At 42.2% G+C, this 20,856-nt stretch overlaps 1 protein-coding gene across 1 annotated transcript in view; it reads right to left on the bottom strand.

Moving 5' to 3' along the window:
* ST8SIA1 (ST8 alpha-N-acetyl-neuraminide alpha-2,8-sialyltransferase 1) overlaps positions 1-20,856 on the bottom strand; it is a 139,358-nt gene that overhangs the window by 53,803 nt on the left and 64,699 nt on the right. The window contains exons 3-4 of the mRNA XM_074168830.1: positions 9,154-9,263; positions 2,051-2,143 (exon numbers count right to left, since the gene is read on the bottom strand). Coding sequence (XP_074024931.1) covers positions 2,051-2,143; positions 9,154-9,263 — 203 coding nt within the window. The remainder of the gene's footprint in view (positions 1-2,050; positions 2,144-9,153; positions 9,264-20,856) is intronic.

Raw genomic sequence — 20,856 nt, 5'->3', positions numbered from 1 at the left:
TTTTTTCCAATTCTAACTTAACACACAGGAGGTAAAATAATGAGTTTGAATAGCACACAGTAAAATCATCATTTAAAAAAAAAAATAATCTCTTCCTAACCAGACAGAGGTAGTAAAGTGTCAGATCCCTCAAGAGCTCCAAGCCTCAGAGGAGGTTTCTGCCAGTTTTCAGTGCTATGAATTTGTTCTCTGTGTCATTCTCAGTTACTGGTTGTATAACTCCTCCTAATCAATACACATGCATATACATCCCACATTACTTTCTCATCAAAGGCCTTGCATCGCTGTTATCATCCACGCACTTTGAAAACTGATATTGAACACAATCCTGTTTCCTGTGGCCCATCTACTCCTTCTGCCCTTTCTCTTTTCCCATTTCCCTCCCCCTCCACTCCCTCCTTGTGATATTCCCCTCTCACAAAGTAGCATCTCACGCTCTCCATCTGCATCTTCAACCATCTGCTCACCCCTTCCTTCTTGCTAGATAACTCCACAGTCTCTTTAGTGTAGATTCATAGTCTCCCTGTAGCATCACTAAAACTTTTTCCTTTTTCTCTTCTGCTCAAAAACAGTAAGTACAGCAAGATTTCCACTCTAGGCCTTGATGGAGGGGAGGGTGCAAAATAAATATCCATGAGTTTAATAATTCTCTGCCTTGACAGATGTAAAATCCTTTGTAAGCTTCACGTTTCACGTTGCTTCTCTTCATTTTATCCAAAATGCCACGGCCAAACTGATCTTGTTAAATCAACCTCATTAGCCATCTATGTCCCACCAGATTTTCAGATTCCCCATCTTCAGGTCCACTGCCTTGAGCAGCTCCCTCTTCTCGCCTGGCACCTGGTGCCATCCTCTGCCAATTCTGCTTGGTTTTGCTTTGATCTCATCCCACAAGCACTTCTGCGCCTTCGCCTATTCAGACACTCTCTGCCTGGGATCAGCTCTTGAAGCTGATTGCCACTCCATTTCCCTCTTGCTCACCCTCTCTTTTCTACTCTGTCAAAGACTGTCATCTTTTCCACATACAAAACTAAAGAACCCTTCAATTCCTGATAGAGAGGAAAAATATTACATTTAAATACCACCAAACATCCATTTCCAAGCCTGTGCTTTTCTTCTTTCTAAAACACCTGGCTTTCTATTATTCATTTTATTTCCCTGCTTTGTTCCTGTCACCATCCTTCACCTCCCAGTACCCACATTATATATTTCTTTATGCCTAATCATTTCCTGTTCATTCCCTCGGTTTATGCCTTTTCTCTCTGTTTTTCAGTGAGCATGGCAAGTTACTACCAGACCTTGTTCTGCCTGAGAACAGCCTACCTCATTCTGGGTGATAAACAAATAACATAGCAATTAAAATTCAGCAAGACAAAATCAGAGAGATAGCATTGACTTATTTTTTCCCATCCCTCTTCCCCTCTCTCATCAGCTACTGACATTTGGAAAATTTCAACCAACTCTCATAAACAACAAGAATTTGTCCCAGTTTCCTAAGAAAGCAAGGCCTGGACGATCACAGCCTGCCAATCAGTTCCATCCTAACCACTTTTGTACCTGTAAGTCGGTATCAAACAAATAATAGTAAGACAGTAAGGACCCAGAGGTTATCAGTGGTGAAGCAAAGAGAAAGCCGAATTAGCATCTTCATTAATTGTGGGATGCGGCAGCCAGCTGGCCTGGCCACCATAGTAGTTTGGGCCATGCATCAGCAAATGCCTGGATTGGGAGCAGCCAAAGCACCTCTGGCGTGTGCCCAGCCCATGGTAAAGGGAGGGAGCTGGAAGCCCTGAGGGGAGCGTGGTACAAGAAATAACTCGGTAAAAGCCAGAGTCCCTTAGTTTCCCTGCTTACAGTGAAAGGATCAGGAGTTTAGTCTTGAATTATTTCACCTAACACCAAACCATTGCCTATTTCATCTTTTCCAGATCCTCTTCTGGGATCAAAAGATCGTTAAGAATATAACTCTGATGCACTAATATCTATAATACAGACGAAGCATTTTTCTTTTTGTTTCCACCAACCAGAGAAGGAACAATATGGTCTCTACCTCTTCTGAATTATACTGGGATTTGCAGTCACCAGCTGGGTTTTCGATCCAACGTCCTTGCTGTATTCACTGGACAGAGGAGGAAGGTTGCACCTGTGTATAGAAAGACAGGCAAGATTTTAAATGACATGCAGGATGGACAGGCTTCAACCTCAGTCTTTTTTAATTTGCAAGTTTGCAGGCATTTTACTTTTTTTTATTAAAAAAATAGCGCAAGCTGTCAGAAAATGTAAAAACCAAGCTACAGATATTCTCTGCCGTACCACACCTATTAGCACAACAGGATATTTTTGTACCAGACTGTGGGGAAATTTCAAAATAAAACTTTTTGCAAAAACAAAGACACAGACTTGGAATTTCCAACAAGCTGAAAGGCTGTGGGAGAGGCCGTTACTACCTATAGGAAAGACTTTTTTGAACTCTGTTCTGTCTTGTTACCAGTATCAGGCTCCAGACTGTTACCACTCCGGGGTATTACGCGCATTACAGGCCTTGCAAACTATGGGTGACTGGCTTTTTTAACATTACACTGCTGGCTATCTTCAGCAGAGAGAATTTACCAAGAAATCATAGAGGAAAAAATTGTAAGTGGCTAATTAAATATGTATACCTCAGTTCTGCTCAGCCTTGTTCTGGTGGGCAGGGTGACACTATAATAAAGAGAAAGTGACTGAGCAAATTTACTTTGGAAAGCAGAGAGTCGAGACTCCAAGAAAAAACGAAGTAGAGAGAAACTTCCAGACAATGAACAGGCCCGAATGCTCCGCGGTAAAGACCTAGGAAAAGGTGGCAGGCACAGCAGATAAAGATGAAAATACATTCAAACAGTTATGCACTGCTCCAAAAATTACACTCAGGAGAAATCTACTCAATACATAGAAATTGCACCCAAAATTGGTGTCAAAATATTTTTCATTTCAAATCTGTCCAACTTTTAACATCAAAGATATAAACAACATTTTTAGTGCAAAAATGAAAATGGGATTCTCAGAAACAAGTAGAATTTGGAATTTTTTCAGGAAAAGACTTTCAGTTTCTTGCTTTGTTGGGGTTGTTGTTTCTTTTGTAAAAAAAAGTTTTGAGCTCTACCATAACCAAATTTGACCTCCATTTTTTAAGTTCAACCATCAAATCAGGACATCCCTATTTGCATGTGTTGGTTTCATTGTTTTTCTGCAGCACGCTGGAAAAGCGCAGCTCAGAGAAGGAGCACACGAGGTAGGGAAAGGCGAGGGGCACGCTCGGGCACCAGCTCCTGCCTCTCCCTGCTCCTACCGAGAGCACGTCCTGAGCGAATGCTGACCCTAAAGAAGAGGGTCAAGCAGCCTCCGGTTGCTTTAAGCTCTGCAGACAACCACCGCCACAGAGGACAAGGCCCCAGCACTGGAAGAGGACAGGCTGCGGCGCAGAGAGTTGTTGTTTCATGTTCATGACTTCTCCTCCCAGCACCAGGGAGACACAGCTCTCTTTGCTGCACATCTTACACCTGTGAAGATGTCCATGGTCAAGGTGAAGATGGCCAGGTTCAAGGCCAACATGGATGGAACTTCGAGTAACCTGGTCTAGTGGAAAGTTACTCTTTCCTGCCCATGGCAGGGGGGTTGGAACTGGATGATCTTCAAGGTCCCTTCCAACACAAACCATTCTATGATTCTATGATACATCATTTTTCTCACTGTCTTCTCCATTAAACTCTCTGTAGCACTCCACTTCTGCGTGCATCCTCCAGGCAGCTGGCGTCAGCCACAAAACCCTTGAAGCCAACAATGAGTTGCTTATCCAATTTTTTTATCGGAGTAATTCAGAGGCCCAGTTCCGACATTAGTGAGAGGTGGGAGCTGGGGAAGTGAGCTACAGTTCAGTTTTTACAGCAGTTTCCAGGGGCTACTGCAGAAGCTGTTGGGTTTTTGCGCTACAGGTTGCCATACCCTTCCTCCACACTGGGAAAATCAGCCTCATCACGAGGAAAGCCCTTGCTTCCACAGCAGTCACCGCCTCCGTTAGCATTTTCACTGACCTCTGCAGCATCCAGAGAAGGGATCCAGGCGCTTGCAACAGCAGAGTGCAGCAAACAAGGCTGCACCAAGTCCTGGCTGCACCTCCCCGTGTTACGTTTTTGTGCAATGCCAGTGCCCAGAGAGGGCACTAGTGTGCACACAGTATCCTCCCTGCAATGTTAGTTAGTTAGTGCAAAACATCCCACACTCCCTAAGAAAAAAAACCACAGTGGTGCTATTTGCATATATTTGCATACAAATAGCAGCTCTCAAAAACATATTCTTGAATTCACATCGTCAGGAAATGCCAAGGAGAAAGACAGCAAAGCCTCACCTATATGGAACATAGATGAACTCTACCGTGTTCACCATGAAAAATAAAATTTCCAGGGAAGTTTTCTCCTTTTCACGACCACATTTGTTAATATGTGCACAACGTATTGAGATCTCAGTGAGGAAAGAGCTTCTTGTTTGTTCTACCACAATTTAAGAGAACTTAAAAGGAAGCCAGAAAAGAGGAATCAAAACAAGAGGTTTCAGAAAATGCAATCGCCGAGAAGAAAAAAAAGACAGAGTAGAAGCATAGGGGAAGTTTAATTCCCAGACATAAAGAATGATAAAACCTTAAAAATTGAGAAAGGTTTACCTAAAATAAAATAATAAATAGATAGATAAATAAATAAAGGCAGCAATAGGTTGCTTCCTGCACCTGCACTGGATAGTATACAAATTAATCAGATTACTCCTATTTGGAGAGGTTGTAGAAATCCTGTCAGTAGCAGTTTTCAATGGCAGGTCAAACAAATATTTGTGAAGCAAGATCTATAGGTGATTTGCCTCAGAGGAGAAAGATGGCACAAATGACCTCTGGCAGATTACAGTAAGATGCTCTCTGAATTGAATAAACAGAAACCCATAGGGTATGCTTTTAAGAAGCCATTTTTGATTGACGTTTATTTAAATCACTATGAAGGACCAAGATCTCTCCCTAGTTTTTATTATCTTAACATCTCAATAATGAAATTTCTTTCACAGCCAGTCCTAGATGCATTATTTAAACACACCTAATTCCTTTCATCAGTAAGTCTCATTCCCAGCTTGTTCTGCATGAAATATTAAGAAACAGCCCGAATATCTAGAGGAAACTCAGTAAGAAACCAGTTGGTTGACAGAAGCTTCTTGGCCTTTCAGATTAATTTCTTGAACAGGTCAGCAGAGTGCCGAGTGATGTGACAGTGAGGAATACACCAAGAAACAGATGATTCATCATAAGAAAGGTCTTTTTAATTATCTTACTTTTGCTCCTAGTACTGAGGAGTAAGCACGTGAATGTGCAGGAAAGAAGGAAGTACCAGGACGGCATTTCAGGCCAGAATTTTTGACATGAGCCTAACTGGAAGAATGAAACGTATTTGTCTCTATACAAGACCAATATCACTTAGATGCAGCCTTTAGTTGGGGGAAAGAAAAAAAACAATCAACAGGCACAGCAGTCTATGTGTGCCTTTTTCACACCTGAGATCTTCCAACTCAATAGGTAGAAACAGCAACAAGGGTAAAACGAGAGGGATCCTTCAACCTTCACTGGGCAGAAATAGCTCTTCTGGATTTGGCCCAGACAGAAGTCCATGCCCCGCAGCAGCAGAGAATCCAGGCAACTTGGCTGATGCATGTGCATTTGGTAGATGCTATGTGACTACCTAGCTATTTTAGAATGTTATATATGCACACATATTAAACACTAGGAACTAATGTGAGTATGTAATCACAAGCATTCATTGTTATTCCTTTGTGGCACTTTGGCCAACATCAGGACAATAATTCCGTAAGGCAGCTGAAAGCCATGTTTCTCTGGACTTGTCTGTAAACCCCAAATTGCCGTATTTAACCTCCCCTCCTCCACCTGGGCTAATATGGCTAGACGGCATGGCACAGCATGATTAGAAGATAACAACTTGGCCTTTCCAAACCAGAACAGCCACTAGACACCAAGCTGTGTGGAGTGGTCAACACGCTGGAGGGAAGGGATGCCATCCAGAGGGATCTGGACAGGCTTGAGAGGTGGGTCCGTGCAAACCTCATGAAGTTCAACCAGGCCAAGTGCAAGGTCCTGCACCTGGGACGTGGCAATCCCAGGCACAAATACAGGTTGGGCGGGGAATGGCTGGAGAGCAGCCCTGAGGAGAAGGACTTGGGAGTGTTCATGGATGAGAAGCTCAACATGAGCGGGCAATGTGCGCTGGCAGCACAGAAAGCCAACCCCATCCTGGGCTGCATCAAGAGAAGCGTGGCCAGCAGGTAGAGGGAGGTGATTCTACCGCTCTATTCTGCGCTCGTGAGACCCCACCTGGAGAACTGTGTCCAGCTTTGGAGTCCTCAACACAGGAAGGACATGGACCTGTTGGAACGGGTCCAGCGGAGGGCCACGAAGATGATCAGAGGGATGGAGCACCTCTCCTACGAGGACAGACTGAGAGAGTTGGGATTGTTCAGCCTGGAGAAGAGAAGGCTCCGAGGAGACTTTATAACGGCCTTCCAGTACCTGAAGGGGATCTCCAGGAGAAATGGGGAGGGACTCTTTGTCAGGAAGTGCAGCGATAGGACGAAGGGCAATGGTTTTAAACTGAAAGAGGGGAGATTTATATTAGGTATTAGGAAGAAATTCTTTGCTGTGAGGGTGGTGAGACACTGGAACAGGTTGCCCAGGGAAGTTGTTGATGCCCCGTCCCTGGAAGTGCTCAAGGCCAGGCTGGATGGGGCTTTGAGCAACCTGGTCTGGTGGAGGTGTCCCTGCCCATGGCAGGGGGGTTGGAACTAGATGATCTTTAAGGTCCCTTCCAACTCTGACCATTCTATGGTTCTATGAAATAGTGACAAGTTGCTTCTAGTTTTGGAATAAATTCACCAGCAATCAGCTTGGAGAACTCCCTGCAATCCCCTGCTATTTTACGGAGAGAAACCCTCTCTTTGGGAGACGTACAAACCACAGCAGAGCCATGGAAAGTGACTGGGGAAAAGGAGAACTGTGAGATGCAGAAATATTTCTCTAAAATCTAGTGCCAAGAAAACGTGTCTCTTCTGTCAAAATACAGACAGAAACATTGCTTAGGGATTAGTACCCAACACTTCTCTCTTAAAATAAACATTAGCAGGAAGGGAGTGGGTAAATAAATTTTTTTTCTTAGAAATAAGGATTACAAACTTGAAAACCAGTCAGATATCAGAAGAAGAACTTACTATAACCAGGCTACCTAAATATGTGGACCATATGCCATTCACCTTTTTCATTGCAGATGCAGTGTGCTATGCCTTAGGGGCTGAAAACTGCTGCTCTTTTAATCTCTACATTGGTACAACTGTTTGTAGAAGATGCTCAGCAACGAGACGAGTTTAAACTCATTAATTAACCTTAGTGATCACAATATATCAAAGAAGATGGCTGCAGCCATGTGACAGAGCTTACAGAAATACACTTAAGTGAAATCAAAACCCATGAGTGGAAGAAAAGAACACGGGCAAAGCTTGGCATGACATTTCATAGCGCAGAAATATCTAACGATATTACACAAATTTCTTTTTTTAAAAAATGAAACGTTATGCAAGTCTCTATTGTGCTCTTTCTCTTTCAGCTCTCAAGTTATAGAAATCAGATTTAGAAAAGATCAACTAAATCCTGTCTCTCACCTGCTATAAAAATATTTTATCCCAGTGGTATATTAGCTTCTAACCCAAAAGAACTGAAACACTTTCCATAAATATGGATGCACATCACTAATACAACACAGCTTGCAGGCAGCTACTGGGATTTTTGCAGGATTTTCCCGATCACTTATTTCTAATTCAAACTAAGTTCTGTATAGATAATGGTTGTTTTACCCTCCCTGGAGAGAAAAGGATTTTTCTGATCAAGCTACAACAACTGCTGTTTTTTTAAAAAAAGTTTCTATTGTTTTTGTTACTGATTGCTCCTACAGCATTTCAAATTCTCATTGCATCTAGATAACGTTACCACGGTACATATCCTGCAGTTTCTTATATTTAGCCTGTGGAACACCTGAGGAGTTTTGCAGTAATGGCAATCAGCACGCTGCCTCTCTGCCCCTGTGCCTTACCCCTCTTCCGTGAATGCTCTAAGTATACGTTCCCTCTTGCCTTTAGTTTGTTGCGTTTCTTTGCTTTAACATTAAAGGCATTTTCAGTCTTTGAGATGCAAACCAGAAATTACAGTAATAGTGTTTGGTTTGCAGCAAATTTGTATGGCTTCATAATAAGCCATCAAGATCTAAAAGGGGGACTTGTTAAAGTGGGTGCTCATTATGCATCCGTCTCAAAACCCAAAGAAACTTAATTTCTCATCTCTTTGGGAGCATTCCTCCAGTTTCTCCCCCACAATGTTTTTCTTGTTCATGTTTAACAGGGAGGAACTAATTTCTGTCTTTCTTCCTGAAAGAATGCAGACCTAGAAAGTGCCAAATTCAATCACGAAAGCAGTGGCTGGTTCAACATCCCTCCTGACAGGTTCTTCTAACTTCAGGAAGGCTGGAGGGAAACGAAATGTGAGGAATCCCAAAAACCTGCATCAAGGAAAGAGGTTTGGCCTTTCCTCAGACAGTCAGCCAGAAATCAGTCTTGAGAGAAGAAAAAGACAGGAACGTTTTAGGTTGTTTAGTTTGTTTGTTATTTAAGCCTTGCCGGCTAAGTCAATACCGACTCACCTGGTGTTCAATTGGTTGCATATGACGGCACTCGGGAGTTGCAGAGACAGAGCACGTTGCAGGATGAGACCCTGCCCAAGACTGCATAATTAAAGAGAAAAGCAGCTCTTCGGTCCCCCTCTGTAACGCTGCGCAATCTGTCACAACCTTAACCCCTCCATCTGCAGATTCCCCCCGCACCACACACACACACACGTGCAGAAGCCAGTCGAAACCCTCTTTTTGCCTCTCCTCGTATTTTTACCCAAATCACTTGTGTAAAGCATCCTGCAAAGTGGTGAGGGGCAACAAGGCAAATTATAATTGATTAAGCGCAACTGAATAGCTTTGAAAAGTCCAAGACTTAGCAGTGGGGAGGGGAGACAATGTGTCATTGAGGTTTGTGTCTTACCTCATGACAAAATCTGCTTGATCTATTTGTTTGCCGCAGCCGCTCTTTTTCAGGATCCCACCGTTTCCCACCACGGAGCATTTCTTCAGTGGCAGCTGGAAGGGAGTAGCCTAGCAACACAAAACAAGGACCTATTTTACAGAGGAGAACACATGCATCTTTGTAGATGTAGAACCCAGGGAGCTGGCAGGGCTTAAAGTGATGAAAGAAAAGCATGAATTCGGAGCTAGGGGCAAAAAAAAAAAGTATAGAAATTAGCTCGTAAGTAGACATAGGACAGTTCTTATCCCCATTCCCCAAACCAGGACGCAACAAACGTGACACAGAAGATAACATCACCTCTGCAAAACCAAAACTGGCTAAAGTCCTAATGCACATACTGACCAAGCCAGGCAGTCAGGTCAGAACAAGCCTTCTAGCCAAGCTACAGGAACACAGGGGAACTAATACAACCAGGGGAAAAAAAAAAAAAAAGAAAAAAAAAAAAATCCATGGAAGTAACCTTCCTGAGCTGATACAAAAAGACAGCTCTGGTGAAGAAAGGAAGGAAGGGACAGGGAACGAGCCGATGGCAGAAGGGCACTGGGAATCAGGAGTCGCCCTGGCTCTCTCCATGGTTGTGTTGCTGGGACGGGTCACTCCGAAGCCTTGGGCAAAGATATTTAGAGCTTGACAGCAGCTCCTTAAACACTCAGCTGCCCAGACACAGCATAAATTAAAATTAGAAAGGGACCATTTTAACAAATGAACTCTTGTAGCCACTTAGCAGGGCATAAAAGCGCAAGGTCAAATTGTCATGCTACCCTGCGCACCAAACACAGTAATCAATTACATCCGTATAGTCTTCTTCATTCCAGAGGATCTCAAAACTAGGGGTGGGACATCTTCCTGTCAGTGCCAAGTCATTCACTTTTAGTGAGGTCGTGACAGTCATTTAAACATCACACAGTGCATCAGTGCAGCCCAGCATATTAAAAAAAAAGGTAGTGGAAAGACATGTGAATTTAAAGTAGTGTGATTTAGTTACAGAATGGAATTTGTCTACAATACAAAAGTTAATATTCCTCTCATGCAAAAAAATTGTGCAGGGATTTATTATTTACCAAACCTGTCAAAACCTGACTTTGCAGTACAGAGAGTTACTGCCCAGGCCTCCGAGAATGCAAACGTCACGGTGACAGGATGCAGCATCACAAAACAATTCTCCTTTCCAGGAGAACAATGCAGAATGGCAGCAGCACTTGTCCTTGCTTACGTGTACAGAGCAATGTCTAACATTGCATCGTGTACTCAGCAGGCATTATGACAGCGTACGTGGTCCAGAAAACAGACCCAGTGTAGAAGCACAAACTTTCTATTTGTTAGGACGTATTTCTAATGTCTTGTTTCTATTCTTCCTTAGATTTATTTGCTTTATCTTTTTTCTCAGAAAACTAGATTCCATTCAGCTGGTATAAAGCCACAACCTGCTTTCTAATCAAAAACATTAAAGCTAAAGCAGAAAAATAAATTCTAGTTTTCTGAGGTCCGGCCATCCTTAGGAACGCAGTGACAGCAGAGCAGAGCAATACTGAATACGCAGCTGCATTCTTGTCCTGCATCTGCCTTCTCAAGAACATTTCTTAATTTGCACAGTTATTGAACTAGGAGCGTATCTTTAAATTCAAAGGACATCTTATCTCTGAGGTGACCCTGACCAAATGAGAGCTCACATGCTCAGTAAGGGGGGGTGGAAGGGTGGGAACAGGAGGAAATGTAGAAGAGGGATGTTTTATGAATAACAGTACCTTTCTCATTCAAGATATATCAAAGCTCCTTCCAAGAGAGCTACTTACACAAAGCCAAGGCTGCGACAAAGCGCAGACAAAGGCAGCAGCCATTCCCTCTTGCTTTTAAGAGTTGTGGACGCACCATCATATAAATTACGTGGCTTTAGTACATATTGAATGACTTCAGACCCTTGACGAGACTCCTAAATAAACATTTAGGAGTTACTAAATGCTTCAAAATGCTGTGAGTTGCAAACAGCTTTTGATATTGCTTGGGATGAATTGCTGTCCTTCAAGGTAGACTTATATCCTGTTATGCTCAAGGACGATAACATTAGTTGTCATTTGCATACATACTTTTGTCTCCAAAAGCATGTGAAGCCTTTGAAACTCTTGTCCATCAGAGAGCCCAAGAAACAAAAGAACGAGGTCAGGGCTGCCAGGGTGATTTGGGGGAGCCAAGGGAAAGTAGGAGGACCAGAAAAAATCACTGTGGTGGTTGTCCTTCTGCCTAACTTGTGAAGAAATCCACTCGCTCTATGGACATTGTAGAAAAATGAGGCTGAACATAGTTCTGTCTGAAAAACCATCATGTCCACAAGAGCCCACAGAAGCTTTTGCCTCCCCAACTAAAGTACTGGAAATTCAAGACATGGCACAGTCCACATCCCACCATTTAGCTTAAAATGTTCAACAGATGCAGCTTCCAAAAGACCATACTTACAAACTTGCTACAGACGTTACGCAAAAGACCCAGTTCCAGTACCATAGCGGTAGCGGGGTTTGTAAAGGCCTAAGGATTAAGTGACCCTGCTGCTTGGTGGGATTACAGCTGCTTTTAGCTTAATGAAGAGCAACTGCCTAGGATGACCTGGGAAAAACTTGCATTTGTTCTTGCACATTTCTTCAAACACGCGAATCACAGCTCTGTATTTCCCGCTCAGACCCCAGGGGTGTTTCAGGAACTCTGCCTTGAGCCTGTTTTTCAAAGAAACCGCCTGGCCGTATACAAATCATACAAATCTTAAACTCAAGTGTTGCCCGTAAGAGACTACAAAACATTTGGCTTCCTTTGACTCTCTGCAAAAGGCACTTCTCTTTTCCACTCTTTCAAAGGAAGAGGGTCCTGGGCTTTGAAACTGTTGGGAAATCGCCATCCTGTAACCTAGTTAGCAGCAGCATAACCAACCCGCTGCAGGGGACATGGGTATGGACGGTACGCTTCCCTCCCCTCCACAGCCAAAGGATGCGCACAGGACAGAGAGCACAGATAAAGGTACTTAGAGGCTCTTCAAAGCCAAAACTCTGTGGGCTTCGTTCTGTGACTTCCCATAAGCATTCAGCTCATTCCTTCCTTTGGGCTGCCCAAAATATGAGGTGCAGACAGCTTAAGCAAAATCGCAATGTAATTAACCAAAAGGAAGCTCCAGCCCTAACACGCAGTAGAATGGCTCAGCTTGTTAGTAGCTTTCCACATCACAACTGGGCTTTCAAGATGTTTCCCTGAATCCTCTAGCTGTTCCTACTGCTGGCTTATCAGGGTATACCCTGTGGATTTAAGGTTGAATGTAATATTTAATTCATTATCAGAAGCTGGAGTTATTTTTTTCCTCTATGGGTAAAAATCATTGAAGATGGACTCCAATAATTATTGGTTTCCTCATGCCAATCGATCTTGGGCTATCTTCATGGTGTGGGTGATCTGCCAGATTTTTTGAATGTTACGTTGGAGTTGAAGGGTTAGAAGAACGCTACAACTCGTCCCAGCATTAAACAGGTTTTACTTTTTTGCAAAATACACTTGGGCATTACTTGTAATTTCAGTAAGAGGCAATTTTCAATCAAGAGCGTTATATTTTTAAGGCGATGGTGCTATTTGGAGATAATACGATATAGTAAACCCAAGTTTGCTTCTAGGTTTCTATGGCTGGCAAAATATGTTTCACAGGACTTTTAAAAAACCTTCTCATGCTTTCCTTCTTTACCTCCCACAGTGTAACTCCTTGATAGGCAAACCATCAGTTCTTAGTTAACAGCATATAAATTCTCACATTGTGGGGACCCAACTGTCATTTATGCTAAATGCTCACAAAAAGCCCAGTTGTTTTTCTCCTTCAAATTGTAAGCTGGCCTGAAAAATGCTGGCTTTGGGCTGTAACGTTGTAACAAAAGCTTTTCCAATATTCGCTTCCTGAAATTCTGTTATTTTCATTGTCAACACATTTGTTATTTTCTTCATTCATAAAATTTTAACGAACATTCAGAGTCTTGTGGGTGGACTAGAAAAAATAGCACAGCATCAGTTCATCTACTGTGACAGAGAAAGTGTAAAAATAAATGACCAACTCACCTCCATTTTTAAGCAATCATTACCATAGGATTTGCAAATACTGTGAACTAAAACCACCTTGCACATCAGAAATAAGTGGAATGAATTCCCTTTAAAAGTATGTTTCAAATAATTTTTAAAAGGATTTCATAAGGTGGTTCTTGAAAGGCATCTCCAAATAAAACCAAAGACAGAAAGGCCCTGTTGTCTCCTTTTCCCTGGTTTAACACAATGAAACTCCACTGATAATCAATGAAGATGTTCTATTTCATATTCATGTAAATGAAAGAAGAACCTGCACATCCCCCCTGTGAATTCAATGACAAATAAGCACACAAAGCAATAGATTAAAGACTCCCAATTGAATATGGGACTAATTTAACAAAGCATCTATCCAGCAATTCACTGATTAGTTTCATCATTCATCTAAGCAGAAATAAGTCATTGTCATCAGTTAAAAGAACATTACACAGTACTAACAAAATATAATTTATTTTAGATAATGCTACTCTAATTCACTTGGATTTCATTGTTAGGTTGTTAATGCATTAATTTTTGCCCACTCCCTGCCAAAGACTTTAATCAGCAACCAAGTTCTTACTGGGAAAACAGGAAAAATTACAGTATTCAGCCTCTGATTTAACGCTGAAGACGTCAAAAACATTGAAAACACTGAGAACATAAATTAGAATAAAATGGTTTTTTAAATAAGCATTTTAAATTTGCAAGCGATGCTGTGATTTTACTGTCCCTTTTGAGAAGGCAGCATCCTGATGAGAAGGGCGTTGTTCTACTAATTGTCCTATGGAGACAGCAAAACCCCAAGAGTTAATGAGAAGCCAAATTCAGCTTTTCTTGCACCTTTGCATAAGGAAGCGGCTGACACTTTAAAGGATAACTCTCTGCGTGTCACCACAGGTAACGTGGACCTGGTTTTTTCACACTGTCAGACATGACAGGGTGGCAAATGCTCCTTCTTCATTGTTTACAAATCATCTTCGGTCTGGTGGGCCTTTTGTTCCTCCTACGGAGCTGTCAAGATATGACAGCTTGACGGCAACCGTCTCCAAAAAACATCCGTGTAAGGGGGTGGCATGTTCTCTACGGGGAGATGCGGAAGGCAGCTGTGGTTACCTGCTTTTCACTCACTCCTCCCCACCAACATGCTCCAGTCCTGCCCTAGCCTGAGTATGGGAACCCAGAGCAAGGAGAAACGACTGACGGCAAGGTAATGACCATTAGAGTTGTCAGGATCACGGCTGCTCCTCCTAAAAGAGAGAGGACATTTCAGCCTACCTCCTACACTGCGCCACCACAGGGAGACAACCGACGTTCTTCTTTCTGCCCTTGTAATTGTTATTTTCTTGGGAAAATAACTGTTTTCACCAAAAAATGCTTTGGGTTTGGGGTTTTTCAGTGAAAATTGAACATTGTGAAAAATAAAAGATGGACTTTTTTTTGAGCCCATTTCCTTTAAAATTGGGCGCATTGTTTTCTAAAAGGTCTTGCCTGTAGTAATTCAGAGCTTCAGACCTTTTCCATCATACACCTATTCTCAGCCTGGCCTTTCAGACTGTAGTTATTGATTGAAATAACTGCACAAAGTTTGAAATGCATGTAAAATTTTAACAGTTTAGATCTAATTTTGTTGTGTTGAGAAACAGAAGACACGTGGATTAGAACGAAAATGTCTGTGTGTGAGTGCTGGAAAGAAAGAAAATCTTTTCCACATCGTAAGTCTTGAATGAACGGTTTGGGCTGGAAGATGTATGCATTTTAACGTATTAGAAACCACATCGGTACTTGACTGGCAGATTCACTGGATGTCATACAATTCCTAAATCGTTCCGTGCTCACGCAAAGCCATATTACGAAAGCACTTTTGTGAAACTGATGAAAGCTGTATTTCACACGTGCAAAAATCTGTCAGAATCACAATGTATGTTCCACTGAGACTTGCTAAATGTGAGTTAGATACAACTCGAACAAAATTCTCTATATTCCACTAATATGTGAAATAACGTGTGAAACGTTCAGCAAGAAGCAAGCCCAAACCCCTGCCTCTATGGCAGTGCTGTCACAAAGCAGAGGGACAGGTATTTGCACACTTGCAGTCATTCTGGTGAACAGATCAGAATGAAGCCCCTGCCAGACTGACTGCAGGTATGTATCATACACTTTCTGTGTATGATAATTATGAGTATCAATAAATAAGCTGATAATGGTATTTCAAATTCTGGACTCGGATACTACCAAACCCCAATATTTGATTACAATGCAATTATTACAGTAGAAACAGAGACAGCATCTAATTATGAAATTGCTCCTTGTCCCAGTTTGAAGTAAAACCAAACGAATTTTCTGCTCTGTAACTTTATATCCTAGCTAGGCCTCCTCTAACTCTCTGAAATTAACGGCATATTGTGGAGAAAACTGCTCGTTCTGAGAGTGATAAGCCCAATGTTTGTGCTCCATGCCAAGGGATGGTGTACAGAGAGGCCCTTACCTATACTTACTGCCATAACAACCAAGGGCAGCCAATTTCCTTATTTGCCCCCTTAGAGGGTCGGAAACGGAAAAAACATAGAGGGGTCACATCAGTGGGGAGGAGTGGACAGGAGAGGTGACCCAAACCTGACCAACTGGGGTATTCCATCCCATCTGCCCCACGCTCAGTATAAAAGCTGAGGGATCAAAGGGTCAGCCCCTTCCTGCGATGGCCGATGTCCAGAGAGGACTCTGTCTGTTCATCTACCTTTGATCCCGATCCGTGTGTTCCTGACTCCAGAGCTGGAACCCAGTTCCCATCCATCGCTGAGTCCAGTCTGGGACTTCCCCAGTGCCTGCCGGTGACGTGACTGTCATCCTGGGAGATTGACACGGTTTTGTATAAATATTGTATCTATTTCATTATTTTCTTCTTTATTTTTATTTTAATATTAATTCTTCATTAAAGTAGTTTAGTTCATTCTAAACTTCTGAATCTCCTTATCTCTTTCTCTCCTCTCTCTCTCTTTTGGCGGGGGGGCGGGGGAGGAAGGGCCATCTGTCGGTCTGGTTTCGGTAAATTCGGCCGAAACCACGACACTCCTCCAGCTACCTTCTTCAATTTCTTTTTTTTTTAAATAGTTTCCTTGCTCCACAGAGGCGCTGCCAACTGACAGATTTTGAAACACGAAGCTCACTGCTTGCACCAAAGAGAAGTGGTCCCGGTGGGGCGAGCTTCTCTGCAGTACCACACGAGCACGCCTCAGCCACGACAGCAGCGCGACTGAAGCGGAATTAAACATTCAAGCTCGTGTAAACTTTGTGCTCTTCACAAGTATGTCCGTCAGGTGGTATTGTTATTCCGTGAGATTAATAGCTCACGAAATATTTACACCGGGACACAGGACTGCAAAGGACCGCTTAGGAGACTGAACACACGGCTCTGCTGCAGCAGGAAACCCTCTTATATCCCAAAGGATACATGGGATATTAATTGCAGAGCAAACACACACAAAAGAGAGAAAGCTTTTCAACATACCTGCATATTCACAAAAAACACGGAGTACCGGTAACTAGCTGGCAGTCACTTTTAGTTCAAACTGTACTTTAAGTAGGAACTTCAAACCGGTATGCTCGCTAATAGCTTTCCACCCAGCGTGAAGTCACTGCAAGTGAGTACTTGCCGTGAATTAAAAGAACATTTCAAATTGCTTCTGTGGCATTTAATTCAATGGAATCAGCCTTCATGCAGCTGGGACAGCACAGTGTGGGGATTATGAAAAAAAAAAAAAATCACATTTGGAGATTGTAACAGTTTATTTTAGAAAACAGACTATTGATGGTATATCATAAAGAGTATTTTAAACAATGAATGCTCTGAGAATGTGAAGGGAATTCTCCTTTATAAGACAATGAAACATTAATGGTTGGGAAACTCCAGAGTTCTGGAAGATTTCTGGATCCACACTTTATGACTCGCAATGCGCTAGGACCCCAAGATTTGGATTTAAAATGATAAAAAGGAAATACTCTTTCATGATTTGGAAACATGGCATGTTTCCAAGTGAAAAAAGAAAAAAAAGGAACTCAGCCTTACTGGGGGTGGGGAGGGTGTCTCTTATTCTGGAAAATGTTATAGCTTCCACCATCACAACAACTGGGAGGCCTCGAGAAGCGTTTGAGCTTCCCTCCAAATAGCTGCATCCACACGTACCATGGAGCAACCTGTCCCAATGTAAACTGTACAAAATGGAAAAATCATGCACAAATTCTTTGAGAAACAGCTCAAACAGAAGTTGTAAATAACTGCCTTTGTTGGCTTCCCTAACCACCTTCTCATACACTCGACTAACTCCCTTTATTTTTTTCTTTTCTAATCCTATGCGATAAGAAGCAGAAACTTTGATTCACAGGTCACATCACTAAACTATGCCGACAGCCGTAGGAAACACTCAGCAAATCCTTCCTTTTACCCGACCACCTGACATCACCAGATGCCATGACGAGCTCAGAGGAAAACACTACCCATTGCGTGGGATTCTCAGCCCTCCAGAGGTAGGTTCACAACGCCCTCCCACTTAGGTTTCAACTGACTCAGACTTTCGTGCTCGCACTGTCCGGCATTTACACAGCAGGCAGCAATTCACCTCCCGGTTCACTGGCACTCGATGGCAGAAAGACATTCAGACACACCAGGCATTCCGGTGGCTATTTAATATTGCACTGCACCGAACGTTTAGCAGCAACCCCTTCTCTTTTTGGCTTAGCGACCTAACTTGCCGATGCTGCTTTTGAGCAGTTTGCCCATCCTCCACTTTTTTCGCTGTTCTTGTCTTAATCTGCTCCAAGTCTGAGCAGAAGAGAAAACGTTAGGTATATCAAATTGTATACGCCAGGCTTGCATTGATGCAACGCTCTAAGCTTTAGTCAAAAAAAAGTGCATAGAAACATTTTTGAATTTTGACTAGATATTTCATGGGTATTCACGGATATTCCATGGGTATTCATGGATATTTCAAGGGTAAGCATCAATCGAGGGGGGAAAAAACTACATTTTAATGTCGTGCACGTCTATTAACATTTTATGATAGTTTAAGGAGTTATTCGGTAGGCCTGGGAAAATGCAGTATAGACTTTTAAATTAATCTCCTGTGTTGCAGTATACAATTTCCTAGCTGAGGAAGTTACTGTATATAGGTGCACACTTTAACTTTCATGCACAAGTAAATAACTACTATATTCCAGTTAGAGAAACGTAGACAGAAAAAAATAATATGATTGCTCAGTGACAATGTCCTCCAATTCTGACTGTACTTTCTTTCTCAGCAATTTTAGGACAGAAGAACAGCAACAAGCTGCAACCAAAACAGAACAGGGGAAAATTGCAGGGTATCTGCTTACGTATGCCTGGTGTAAGAATACGTAGAAAATGAACTCTCATATTGAATAAGTCTCTTGTGAGAGTATGGGACAACACATAGTCAGCAAAGAAAGGAGAACATTTGGAAATTTTGCAAGATCAGCTATTGTTCGGTAAGGGATACTACTCACTTATTTTCCCAACTTTACAAAGAATTTCTCAACACAGCGCCATACACGTGCAAGGTTATTGTCAGGACCAATCCACGATCAAACACACAGCTCCTAAGCATTCTACGATCAATCCTAACCCTGCAGAACTGATGCAGGATGAGTGTTTCTACAATGGCTTGAGCAGACTATGAATAATTGTGAAACGCAACAATAGCCTGCATTGAACATGGGAGGGCGTAGGAAAGACAACACGCAGGAAGACTCCGAAAGTGTCGGGAGACCCATATGCATGTATGTTGTTAATTTGCTAAAGAGCTCATCCAGCTCTAGATACAAGAAGTTCTGTAAAATCTTATTAGTAGCACACAGTCTATGCAATAAATAAGGTTGATTTCAGCTTATAAAAATATAAAGGGCTTCCAGTTCTACTTGTATAAAAGACAGTAACATTTAAACAAAGGAATGGCTCTCTGAATCCCTGAGGGCCCTCTGATCCCGCTGATATGAATAAGGAACTGCAGCAGAGGAAATTAATCAACTCATGCAGGGACCAAAATATGGATTTCATTATCATGTGATAGATACCGAAGTTTAAAGCTTCGGCTTTTAATTTTTAGGCCATCTTAAAAACAATACACTACCATTTTGCTAGAATATTAAGCAATGAGCTTCTTCAAGGAAAAGATCCACTAATCAAAAAATGTTTCTTGCATTTGCTTTATGTTTAAATGGTTTAGAGGAATCAGTGACGTCTATTGAGAATCACTAGTTAAAAAGACATCAAAGACAACTAGCAAGGATTGATCTCTCTAGGAAATTTGCAATTAGAGTATGAGTGACGTTTAAACACTGAGATTGGTTTCTGGCAGTATGGAAGCACTGTTGACTTTCTTTAATACTCACACGTATATTTTTTTCTTCTCTATTAATGAGAAAAATTAAGCCTCTTAAGAAAGCTCCACTTGTAGATAAGAAGGAAATATTTAACTATTTCAAGTCAAATTTCAGACTTTGAAAGTTCCAAATGTTACAATTCAGTTGCAGATTTATTTACCGATCTTTCTTTCGGTAAAAACCAAACAATTCCCTCTGATTCCAATTAGTTAAATGTAGATGAATAGCAAAGGGAACCACAACAGAGAAAGATTCCCTGGGAAACATTTTAGAGGCTCTGGTGTTTCAAGGTGTTTAGAATAGTTTGCAGGTAGTGACTAGATTGAAAATCCTGATATTGGGTGGCCCAGAAACATTACAAAAAAAAATCCAACATGTAGTATCATCTTATAGATACAGTGGTTTCATTTAAATGCACTACTGAATTGCATGAAACAATAGCATGAATCCAGAGAAGCGAGCAATCACTTTTTTTTCCCCCTCCCATAGCACACAGTCAAACCAAATAGAGAAAATACCCGAAGAAATAAGAAACAGTTTGAGGAATGAATAAACGTACCCAGCTCCAAAGAGCCACTCTATGCAGGCCAGGTCAGGAGCCTGCATCAATCTGTATCTTACATCTTTAGCCTGTCCTTTATCCACCAACCTAGATGGCATGTGAGTTGGCTCATAGAATCATTCAGGTTGGAAAAGACCCTTGCGATCATCAAATCCCACCATCAACCCCACTCTACAAAGTTCTTCCCTACACCACACCCCCCAACACCACATCTAAAGGACTCTTAAGCACATTCAGGGATGGTGACTCCACCATCTCCCTGGGCAGCCTGTTCCAGTGTCTGATCACTCTTACTGTGAAGAATTTCTTCCTAATGTCCAGTCTAAACCTACCCTGTTGCAGCTTGAAGCCATTCCCTCTTGTTCTACTGATAATTATCTGTGAGAAGAGACCAGCACCAACCTCTCTACAATGTCCTTTCAAGTAGTTGTAGAGAGTGATGAGGTCTCCCCTCAGCCTCCTCTTCTTCAAACTAAACAGTCCCAGCTCCCTCAGTCGCTCTCCATAAGATTTACTCTCCAGGCCCTTCACCAGCTTCGTTGCCCTCCTCTGCACTCGCTCCAGCACCTCGATATCTCTCTTGTGTTGAGGTGCCCAAAACTGGACACAATACTCCAGGTGTGGCCTCA

The sequence above is a fragment of the Numenius arquata genome, chromosome 2, assembly GCF_964106895.1.
Source record: "Numenius arquata chromosome 2, bNumArq3.hap1.1, whole genome shotgun sequence".
Lineage (NCBI taxonomy): Eukaryota > Metazoa > Chordata > Aves > Charadriiformes > Scolopacidae > Numenius > Numenius arquata.
Note: the sequence above shows the minus strand (reverse complement) of the source record. Positions and strands in the feature narration are given on the sequence as shown.